Below are 10,851 nucleotides of genomic sequence, written 5' to 3'. Positions count from 1 at the left end.
TTGCAGGTTTTTATTTTGCAGCAGGGAATTATGCAGTTGCACTATATTGGTCATTTTCTACAGGCATGAGAAATTGTCAAAGCAAAAAGAATCATTGCAATAATTGATTCTGTACACGATTAAAATGTACAACTTTTTTATTGTAATAGTTGCTGATGAATGGAAGAAGTATTACAGAACTATTAGTTGATTTCTGATTTAATGCATGCATTGATATTAACGGAGTGAAAGATAACTGCTCAGATAAAACTTGCTTCAGGAAAAAAATCAAGACACGTGTTTTTGGCAAGAAGAGAAAGGAAGATAGAAGAATTGATATTCCCGGGAATTTGTGTGTCTGGTGCCAACTTTGATAGATTTCCAGTCAATGAGCATTCACGTTCACTTTCACTTTTGCAGCTATAAATGCACCTGTAACTCTGCTTGTCGCAGCAGCACCATCAGACACCTGAAGGGACTCACCGAAGCAAACAACTCAACATGACTTCTCGGGTTGCAGCTCTGCTCTTGCTGGGCATCTTCTGTGTAGGGTTTGCATCAGGTAAGACACGTCGCACAGACGCAGCAGTACAGGTGATGGTTATTCAGAAGTCTTTCATTGTGAAACATTCATTTGTTTTCCCATGTTCTTGCAGCTCAGATTGTGTCGGACTGCTGTCTGAAGGTCAGCAGAAAGACTTTGCCACTCCAAATTCTTGACGGCTACATCATCCAGGACGCCGGGCATGGCTGTGAGATCAGCGCTACTGCGTGAGTTTAAAACTTCACACATGTTTAAATGTGTTTTACCTTCCATCTCCAGTATGCAGCCTAACCACGACTGTCACTTATCTGATGTTTTTTAGGTTCATCACAAAGGTTGGGAGGATGCTGTGTGTCTCCCATCCCAAGGACCAAGAATGGGTGAAAAAATACATCACTTTCCTGGATGAGAAAAAAGCCAAACGACAATAGATCAGGTAGAGTGTTTTCTTAAAAAAAATGGTTTCTTCATTTTTTTAATCTTATTATAAATAATGGGGAAATCATTTGACAAAATATCACACACAGACTCATCCTTCCACCGGTTTATCACAGCCATTCTTATTACAGGAGAAGATGGAAAGGTGACAGAAGATAAAAAAAGAGCTGACTTGAAAACGGCTGTTGACAACTCTTCCATATCTGTGTCGGGTCTCAGAAAGATCTTGTAACACTGCAGATGATCATAGAGGAATCACTAGTTCTGTTATTATAATGTATTATAAGAGCTTTCACACCAGGGAGTCCAAAGCAGCTAAAACACAGTTGTGACTGTGTTCCTTTTCATTTGTGGTCACTGTGGTGTAAAGCTTGATATACTTTCTCATAGTATCTTTGCTTTTTTTATTACAGCCCTGAGAGGAATGTATTTATGAAATTAACCATTATGTCACATGTTACTTAAATGATGAAAGGTGGAAGCAGCAGTGAGAATGAAACACTGTTGTTTTAGTTGTCATCAGAACAAAAATGTTTGAAAAAAATAATGTACAAATTGTTCCAATGAATTGTATGCAGGAAAGCATTTGTGAAAACTGATTTTTTCTAAAATAAAGTTCAAAACCATTTTTTAAAAGTTTGAGTTCTTGTTTTTCATTGATACTGAAACTTCTGCATCCTCTGAGAAACTTTATAAAGTGAAACATTCATTTATTATAAATGACGGAAGTGTTTCTGTACATATTCCGTTATCTTTTTCCAGTTATTAATTCCAATTGTGAAAGAGTTTCTTCACATATTGCACAAAAAAATATTATATGAGAAAACCTTTCACATACACAGACAATCAGATGCAATTCACAAGAGAAATATCACAAAATATATCCAGAAAAAGTCCATAACGGAAAACCAGACAAGCCACATGTGAATAAAAATTTACTGGAATCACCACAACAAGACTGGAATTTGTGTGTGAAAGGCGATGAAGCAGAGAAAACAATAGTGTCACTGATTATATGATGTTCCACAGAGTTTATACTTACTCTCTATGCAGGTATGTTGTGAGTTATAGATTAGACACTATGGTCCACTGCAGATTATTATCTGCACAGTTCTGCTGATAACTCTTCCTTTTCCTCCTCAGAATACTCATTGCAGACACATTACTGCAGCTTTAGTTCTCCTCAGCCCTCTATTACCCCCTTAACCATACAATATTATAAATCAACCAGTTAGCAGCGTAATGTTTGTGGAAAATTGATTAACAGATTCCATAAAATGTTTTTATCACAGGTTGTACAGAGAGAATCATATGATGATTGTTCTCTCATCTACTGATTATGTTTGGTTTAAAAGATAATATTATTTATTTTCCAAGACTCTTTGAGGTCTGGTCATCTTTTTACAGTCCTTCATCAACTATTACACTTACACACAATGACAAAGCTTACTGTAATTATATCTTCATTGATGCTGACTTATTCTGCCCATTTTGACTGACGATTAATTGTTATTTCCCAACACTTATGGGAATAAACTATTTCTGAAGGATGCAGCATTTGAGAACAGGAAGTCCCTCCATCATATTGGGGATCCTTTGATGTTTTCGGGATAGAACGATGTCTTTGAATTCACAGCACAAACAGTACTTTAGGTCAAATAGCAAGACTCCCTCCAACCAAATATTTCTCCAACTGCCTGTGCATTTGTTTAAAACTATGACCCAGAACAACCTTCCTGCAGATGTCCTTCAAAATAAGATAAACACCGCCACCCGTTAAAATAATAAATCTTTTCTATTATAATATGCCATTTGTATTCTGCATGTAAAGCTTGTCAGTTTCAAAAACGTCCGTTCATAGTGATGCATTTATTCTGTAATTTGTTGAACTGTCCTCAGAGGCGCTCCTGGAGAGATGAAACATGTTTTCCCAGTCAGTTCAGGAGGAAGATGTGCACTGACACGTTCACTCTTACCACACTTGCCCTGATCAGGATCAGTGCTGCTGGATTGCTGCATCTCCTCTCCGGGCAATAACTCATCTTCTTTTATTTTCCTGGAGCTGCGTCAGAAGGGAAAGTCCAGACTACAGTAGTAAACCCTGCAGACAGATAGGGGAAGCTGTGGCAGGTAGTTTACAGGAAAGAGAAACTTCCTTTATAACGGCTCCACTTGTATATGGTGTGATGAAACAAATGTTTAAGAGTAGAAGCATTAAAACAAAAGAAATTGAAATTTTGTTTGTATTAATGTGATGCCAAAATAAAGAAATCACTGCACATCACCTGGAAATTCTTTATTTGTGTAGGTGAGGAAGAGGATGACAAAGCAGATGAAATAATGCAATTATCACCAGAACAACTGTTTTTCCAGAGAAGTTGCTGACTCCATTTTCACAAGAAATAAAATAAGGAACAATTTAAACAGGTGTCTTTATATTGACTTCCTATTTCTTATTGTGTACTGAATATAAATTCAGATTTTATGAAAAGAAATTAAGTGATAAAAGTATGAAATTAAATATGATAGCATAAAAAGGCAGTATTTTGTTATTCACTTATAGCCCTTTACAGAGGTCATGTAAAGGAGGTCATGTGATCATAATGCATGCAGTGTGCACTCTTTATGATAGCAGCAAATCATAAAGAGTGCTACTGATGACCGGACTGATTGAGGCTGAAGGTTTCTCTTTGCAGCAATTGTATTTAAAGCTGAGAATTAGCTGTTCATGAACAATATTTCTATTTAGTTTACTGTCACAAAATCATAAAGAGTTCAGTTAAACCTTAATTCTGAACCTCTGGCTGTACGTTGTTTATGGGTAATGCTTTAAGATCTAGAGATTTTCCTATATGACCTCTACAGAACAAGCAAACATGGGACATTTTTGAAGTGAAGTCTTATCTTAAGATGGAAGTTCAGCCCCGTCCCGAAAAGAGGGGGCCACAGTTTTTGTTCTTAAGTCAATAAGTGTCCTAGTGGGGCAAAAAATCAAGACCATGATCCTGACTTGTTTTAAAAGCTTTTGAATAGCCTTGATTTTTTTTTTAAAAATCTATTTCCTTGTTGAAGTGTAACTACTCGCCTGCTCCTGCTGCTGGCGTTGGTCCCGAGATAAGAGAAGTGGTCCTGTGACAGCTCAGCAAACTTTTGAATTGGTCAGAGTTGTGCATGGGAACAGGAATTAAGCCAGCAGAAGGAGAGTTCAATAGAAATGAACGTTACCCACACATCTCTGGTGGGATGGAAGATAGAAGTGAAACTGTGTGGCCACTATATAAAGGCTAGAACACACATGAGCAGCCACCTTGCATCCTTTGCCTCTGTCAGTGCTGAAAGGCAGAACCTCCATCAGCCAGTCGGCTTCCAACAGACAGAGAGGCAAGATCACCAGCTCAGCACCCAGACATGGCTCCTAGAGGGGATGGCAAGCTCTTCATCTGCATCCTCTTCATCACCTGCTGCTGTGCAAGTGAGTTCCTTTTCAGTCATCCTCTTTGGCTCACCATCACACTGTTTTACATACCATAACCCTATATTATCTAAATTTAACACAAAGCCAGCAGAAGAGGGGGTGAATTATTCAATGTTAGTGGTTTAAATACATATGTTTACGTATATACTGTGTATATATATATATATATATATATATATATATATATATATATATATATATATATATATATATATATACACACTCTATATATATATACACACACACATACATATATACATACATATATATAATATATATGTATAATACATATATACATACATATATATAATATATATGTATAATATATATATACATACAGACAGACAGACAGACAGACAGACAGACAGACAGACAGACAGACAGACAGATAGATAGATAGATAGATAGATAGATAGATAGATAGATAGATAGATAGATAGATAGATAGATAGATAGATAGATAGATAGATAGATAGATAGATAGATAGATAGATAGATAAATGTACCTGTACATACATATTAAATCAACACAAAACAAAACAATATCTGGTGAAGCAGTTAAAAAATTAATTCATAGAAGATTAAAGTTACAATAGTAAGAGGTTCAATTTCTAAATATAAACAAGTCTGACCACAGACTTTTTAAAGTCATCTTTCACACTGAAAGCATGAAGCACATACCTACCGACAGGTAAATCAAAAGCGGTGGGGTTTGTTGAGTGTGGGTGAAGGCACCTTTGTGTAAGAAACGCTGCTCAAATTCCCCTTCCTTAAAGTCCAACTGGTTTAGTTATAAATTAAAGATTAACCGCTGGAAAACCCGATCAGGTGATGAAAGATTATGATGTTGTTTGTATTGTGTCCATAACGACTGGTTGTGTGCGTGTGTACACACACACACACACACACACACACACACACACACACACACACACACACACACACACACACACACACACACACACACACACACACACACACACACACACACACACACACACACACACACACACACACACACACACACACACACACACACACACCTCCTAATCATCTGAAAACAGTCCAGATGTCTGTTGCTATTCAGTAATTTGTGTGTATTGTGAACAGAATTTCAGTAACAAATTACATGTTTTAGGTCAATATTAAGAAATAAGTCAGACAATTTGAACATAATGTTTAAATACTATGACAATAAAACCAAAAAAATGCAAAAATATTTGTAGAATTAGAGGACACAAGTTGCATTGTATACGAGGACTTGTTGTAAAGATAGGACTTCATTTCTGAAAATTCTTTCCTCATCTCCATACTTTGACATAAGTTAAAACTTGAATTAAAGTGTTTATATTTCTCCATAACACAGTGCAACTTTAGCTCATGTAGTTTTGCTACCTATGGTGGGTGTTTGAGATAAAGGAATATATGAGCTTGTGTCAGTGGACTTGACTGATCTGATCTCGTGTCTGACAGTGACTCTGGCACAGGAAGGCCTGCCAGCTGACTGCTGCCTGACAGTGAGAAACAAACCAATCCCAAAAGGCCTTCTCATAGACTACCGCCAGCAGATCCAGGGCCAGGGCTGCCGTATGAACGCCACTGTGTAAGTTTAAGTGATGTGAAGTGGGTGGTGTTTCTAATCAGGGATGAAAATGATCACATTCTCTCATCTGGATGATTCCCATTACAGCCTGGTGACCAGGCGTAACTTCAAACTCTGCGTACCCGCCGACCAACCGTGGGTTCATAACGTGATGAGGCACGTTGATTGGCTGAAGAAACACTGCAAGGAAAAAAACTACAAGGTACCTGTCCTGTGATAACGGTTGTGTTTATATTGTAAAAAAAAACATAATTCGACACAAGTATTTTGGGAACATTTTGTTTTCTTGCTGTTGCTTCAATATCTGTGTTAAATTTTAATATAATGAAGCAGGGGGGAAAAGCCTACCTGTCCTATTTTTATCCTATATTTTAGTCCTTTTTTTTTTTTTATTATTGATCCAACAAGCAATTGATTCCTGTGTTTTTATTTTTGAAAGCTCAAGAAACTTTCTTTTTTTAGTTTTGTGTTGTGAAATAATTTACAAGCAGGATTTCTTCCAAACTCCCATCTGAAACAGTAAGGATCCATGTTTGTGTTTTCACAGGGCAAACTCTGTCAGAGAGTGACGCCTGAGTGAAGTGACAGCGACGTGAATGAACCAGGAGTCAAGAAGATAGATTTGAGATAAATACTACATGTTCACAAATTATGTTTTAGTTGACATTAAATTTTATAAACTTTAAAAAAATGTTTATCTGTGGTATTTATATGGTAGAAATGTAAATTATAATGTCAATATTTGGACAGTGTGTAACTAACAAGTGAACTGTGAACGACTCAGACACCTGTTTATTTGCATGAATTTGATTGGTTCTTTTTTACATAAAAAAAGCCTTTTTATAAATCCTGATTTTGTCTTCTTTTCTTTGTTGACATCTCATAAAACTGGTTGTGACATTTCTTCAGAAACCGGATGAAATAAAAAGGCATTGGCCATAAAATGTTCTTCCAGTTATGTTCATTTCCATAAGCACTAAGGGTAAAATACAATATTAGCACAATGTCATTGGTAATAAGTCCATGAATTTGTTTGGAAAAAGTTGAATAACAAAGTATTTTAAATATATTTGAATAATACTTGCGTACATGAGGCCTAAAAGCAATTTAGATTAAAATTTTATAACATTGTGAACTATGACACACAAAGTGTTTTTAGAAAGGCTGCTGGATGAAAATTCTGGATGAAATTGGGCTAAAAGAGACACATCTTTCACCTCCAATAACAAATAGACGTTTATGTAATCATTTACATTTGCTTGTTTGTTTGTTTGTTTGTCCACAAGACTTCAAAAAAATTGTAGAATTCTATGAAATAAAATATTTGGTGTGTGAATGTATCCTGGACCATAGATTTGATCAGTTTTTCTTTTTTATTTATTTATTCAGGAATCCTTTAACTATGTTTTGTGACCATTCCTTATTTCTTGTACAAAGTACATGACAAACTAAAGTATAAGATGTGCTAGACAGGCCTTTTAGGAATTATTTTTTTGGTTTATGAGATACATCTTCAGGTTGGATGATACTTTCAATCTAAATTTGATTTTAAACCGCAATTTCTGGATAAGTCTTGAGTTCAAAATACATTGAGTGTAAATAAATGTAGCATATACAGTACCAGTCTGTAAACACAAAGGTTGACAAGTTATTTCATGTGTAAGATCACTTAAAGTTTAACACAACCTATGAAGACAAAGTGAAATGTTTTGTAAATGTAACTGAGCGATCTCATCTCCACCATCTAGTGGACAAAGTGCATCGTCTCAGCAGTGAACATGAAGTTGTTCAGAAGTATCAGTACATTAATACCTGGAATAAGTGTAAAAATAAATTTAAAAAAAATTATTCAGGAGCCTTTAATAGGCAGCACAGCCCAAAAAAGTATGAAATACTTTACAACTGTGTTTATTCCATAAAATTTCATAGTTTAATCAAGTTTGGTGGGCCGGATAATAAAACCTAACAAGATGTACATGGCCCGCTGGCCGTAGTTTGCCCATGGGTGGGGTAAAATCACTAATCTCAGAAAAAATTATCCATAAAATGTCAGCCTACTCTTGAGATATTTACTATTACACCACTTTAGAGTCATGCACTTAAATTCATATATTTTGTGAGATTAAGGCCGTTTGTTTGTCACCTTTCACTCCTTCTCAGGCAAAGTGTCAGAATGACGAGGCTCTGAGGAGGAACACGCCGACAGAACACCACGAAACAGGAGGCATGAAGTCTGTGATCACATGAACACTTTTATTATCCATAGTAGTTTGATAATGTCATACGTACAGTATATGCCATTTAGCCTGGACACACACAGAAGAGCTGTGTCACTGATGCTGAAGGTATTTACAGGCCAGAGGAGGCAGCCAAGGAGAGAGAAAGCAGATAAAAAAATCAGAATTGACAAGAAAGAAAGACAACATAGATTCTTCCTCTCTGTCTCCTTTTAACGTCACTCCCAAAGCACAGCATTTCACCTCACTGAAGACAAAATCACGTGGATGTGTCACTGCCTCTTGACCCTGAGTCTCCATGATCTTCTGGTCGTATCATCAGTGTGTGTTCAGTTCTCTTTCCCGAATGAAAAACCATGTTGATGATCAATGAACCCACTATCACTGCCAACTGTCATGAGACTAAAGCTAATATCTGCTTCCTAAACATAAAATGCATTCATAAATCAGCGACAACATTCATTCGTATGCTTACATGGCAGAAATGAACCATCGAAGGCTTTAAATATATTTACAATTCAATGAAATACTAAACTCTTCTTGCTGAAATTACATGACTGTACAAACTGTACAAGGGTGCAACAAAAAATTAAGATGGTAAATCTATAACCCAAGCAAATTTTTCAAAAACTGCACAAGAATTCATTTATTTAATAAATGTACATTAACTTTTACCATTAAATAATGTGTAATATTGGGACCGGGCAGCTCTATAGAAGTAATACCCATTCAGCAGACAGGAAAGAGACACAAGTCCGGGTCATTGTTAAACACTCTCACCCTAAGGCCACAGTTTACACCTGGGCAGACTGCAGGTACATTCTACCCCTGGGATGTCCACAGAGCCAAAAATCATTTCCCTTTAAGCATCAAAAACATATCAGGTTTCTATCCTTGAAATAACCAGCTGTGCAGTTCTCCCTTTTTTCCTATCAAGCACTTGAAGGCATCATCAAATTTAAATCTCTAACTGCAATATATACTTTATGACTAATTGGTAATAACTCTCGGAGCCTGGAGCTAGCTCTCCAGGCTCCGTCTCCAACACATTCAAAAAGGCCTTCACGCAATCACCTGCTGCCACCATCCATTTGGATGCTTCCCTCAGCTGACCGGACAATAAATAAATCAAACTCAACACATGTGTAAGTCACATATGCATTTACAGCATATACCCATGGATCACAATGCAGATGTACATTGCAAAAGTCCTGACGTGTGATTCGGTATGGGGTTGGTAGGGGTCAGAGTGAAAAGAAAGCAATCAGCAAACAATGTCAACCATTGATTCATTCCAGCAGTCGTGGGTCTTGAGAGAGAAAAGAGTAAGGAAAAAAAAATGGACCATCAATCCCAAAATGTCTATATGAACAGGCTTTGGTGAGCGGTGATCAAATAAAACACCTGGAGCTAATAATTCCCTTTCCATTCCTTTCTGTTTATCTGGGTTATCTCTACAAATTCCCGTGTGTCTTTCTACTCCCACAGCGACACTGAGCTGAGTCCCTCCCCTGCAGCTCCAGCAGCTGTTTGGTTCTGACATCAACCACTTCAGAAGCTACAAAAATGAAAATAAGTTTCACTGGTTTTGCATGAATTAAAAAGATCAAGTGAGCTGCTTGGCTGAGGGGAATAATTGCATTAACAGTACAGCAAAGTGCAGCTAAGCATTGTAATATAGTAGAGTGTACAGTTTCCCATTTGTGAGGCGACTGTCTGTAATGACATGGATAACGTACGAACTGGACAGTCACTCCCCTTTTGACTGTCTGGTCTTTTGGCTTCTGGATGTGTGCATGCATACTTGTCTGACTGATCCTTTACGTAGGTGTGTTTTGAGTCTGCATGCTTCCCTTGCATGTGTCTGTACATCATCTCAAAATATGTGTGTTCTCTACAGTGTTTTCTCAAGACTCCTGCCCCCTGTAGCTCTAACAGGATCTGATTTCACTAGACTGGCAGGAATAACCTCCATCTCTGAAGCTGTTTGCCTTCATTTCTCTCGGGGCAGCTTTGACACATCACTGCCGGTGTCCGGTGCCATCCTGGCTCTCCTCCATGTTTTTGAGGGTAACATAGATAATAGGAACCAAGCCCTGTGTGGAACCCATGGAGCAGAGCAGCCAGTCCGGATCAGCCTTGCTCAGGACCCGCAGGATGTCACCTTTGCTGAAGCTTAGCTGACCGGGCTCAGTTGCTATGTGGTGGCATAACGCTCGGACTTCACTGAGGAATGAAAGAACAGGCAGAGAAATGTGGGGTGAAATCAGCCAATTACAATTCAGTTTAACATACTTTACTTTTACATGAGTCTATGCTTTGTTTTTATGGGAAATTACTGCATGTTGTGTCTTAAATCTGCACATCTCTGACTTTAAAAACTTTTACCTAAAGAAAGAGGGGTGAGTTAGTTGTTCTTTTTAAAGTAGCTTTGTAACAGGTACCCTGAAAGAAGGATTTTAAAGTATTAAAAAATGAACAAGTTGTAGAGTAAAGCTATCAGATCACCTGATAGAGCAGGAGACAGTTAACATAATAATAGTTTCTTAGAATACTAATTTATGAAATAAATTTA

General features: G+C 37.2%; 3 protein-coding genes across 6 annotated transcripts in view; 2 read left to right on the top strand and 1 right to left on the bottom strand.

Annotated features, from left to right (window-relative positions):
* Window positions 1–215: 215 nt before the first annotated feature.
* On the top strand, window positions 216–1,582 carry LOC137593008 (C-C motif chemokine 19-like). 2 transcript variants are annotated; one of them, XM_068311566.1, is made up of 4 exons: window positions 216–541; window positions 636–750; window positions 846–959; window positions 1,078–1,582. In XM_068311566.1, the coding sequence occupies exons 1-3, from the start codon at window positions 481–483 to the stop codon at window positions 952–954; spliced, it is 285 nt and encodes a 94-aa protein (XP_068167667.1). In that variant the 5' UTR covers window positions 216–480; the 3' UTR covers window positions 955–959; window positions 1,078–1,582. The 2 variants fall into 2 exon arrangements, with proteins under 2 accessions (XP_068167667.1, XP_068167666.1); XM_068311565.1 differs by having other exon boundaries at window positions 393–541; window positions 1,093–1,582.
* Window positions 1,583–3,251: 1,669 nt separating this feature from the next.
* LOC137592809 (C-C motif chemokine 19-like) lies at window positions 3,252–6,892 on the top strand. The gene is made up of 4 exons (XM_068311230.1): window positions 3,252–4,433; window positions 5,910–6,039; window positions 6,127–6,241; window positions 6,587–6,892. The coding sequence occupies exons 1-4, from the start codon at window positions 4,370–4,372 to the stop codon at window positions 6,617–6,619; spliced, it is 342 nt and encodes a 113-aa protein (XP_068167331.1). The 5' UTR covers window positions 3,252–4,369; the 3' UTR covers window positions 6,620–6,892.
* Window positions 6,893–8,271: 1,379 nt separating this feature from the next.
* The window catches only part of rusc2 (RUN and SH3 domain containing 2), a 29,451-nt gene continuing 26,871 nt past the window's right edge, over window positions 8,272–10,851 (bottom strand). For all 3 annotated transcript variants that reach the window (XM_068310324.1, XM_068310325.1, XM_068310326.1), the window contains one exon: window positions 8,272–10,502. In XM_068310324.1, the coding sequence (XP_068166425.1) occupies window positions 10,298–10,502 (205 nt within the window). In that variant the 3' untranslated portion in view covers window positions 8,272–10,297. The remainder of the gene's footprint in view (window positions 10,503–10,851) is intronic.

This window comes from Antennarius striatus, chromosome 3 (genome assembly GCF_040054535.1).
Source record: "Antennarius striatus isolate MH-2024 chromosome 3, ASM4005453v1, whole genome shotgun sequence".
In the NCBI taxonomy this organism is placed as follows: domain Eukaryota; kingdom Metazoa; phylum Chordata; class Actinopteri; order Lophiiformes; family Antennariidae; genus Antennarius; species Antennarius striatus.
This window is presented reverse-complemented; position numbering and strand designations above follow the sequence as displayed.

What these genes read in the sequence shown, in the direction of transcription:
- LOC137593008 (XM_068311566.1), top strand. Translation starts at nt 481, where the DNA reads ATGACTTCTCGGGTTGCAGCTCTGCTCTTGCTGGGCATCTTCTGTGTA. An exon ending in CTGTGTAGGGTTTGCATCAG is followed by an intron (nt 542 to 635) that starts GTAAGACACGTC and finishes ATGTTCTTGCAG; the next exon opens with CTCAGATTGTGTCGGACTGC. An exon ending in TGTGAGATCAGCGCTACTGC is followed by an intron (nt 751 to 845) that starts GTGAGTTTAAAA and finishes GATGTTTTTTAG; the next exon opens with GTTCATCACAAAGGTTGGGA.
- LOC137592809 (XM_068311230.1), top strand. Translation starts at nt 4,370, where the DNA reads ATGGCTCCTAGAGGGGATGGCAAGCTCTTCATCTGCATCCTCTTCATC. An exon ending in CATCACCTGCTGCTGTGCAA is followed by an intron (nt 4,434 to 5,909) that starts GTGAGTTCCTTT and finishes CGTGTCTGACAG; the next exon opens with TGACTCTGGCACAGGAAGGC. An exon ending in TGCCGTATGAACGCCACTGT is followed by an intron (nt 6,040 to 6,126) that starts GTAAGTTTAAGT and finishes TTCCCATTACAG; the next exon opens with CCTGGTGACCAGGCGTAACT.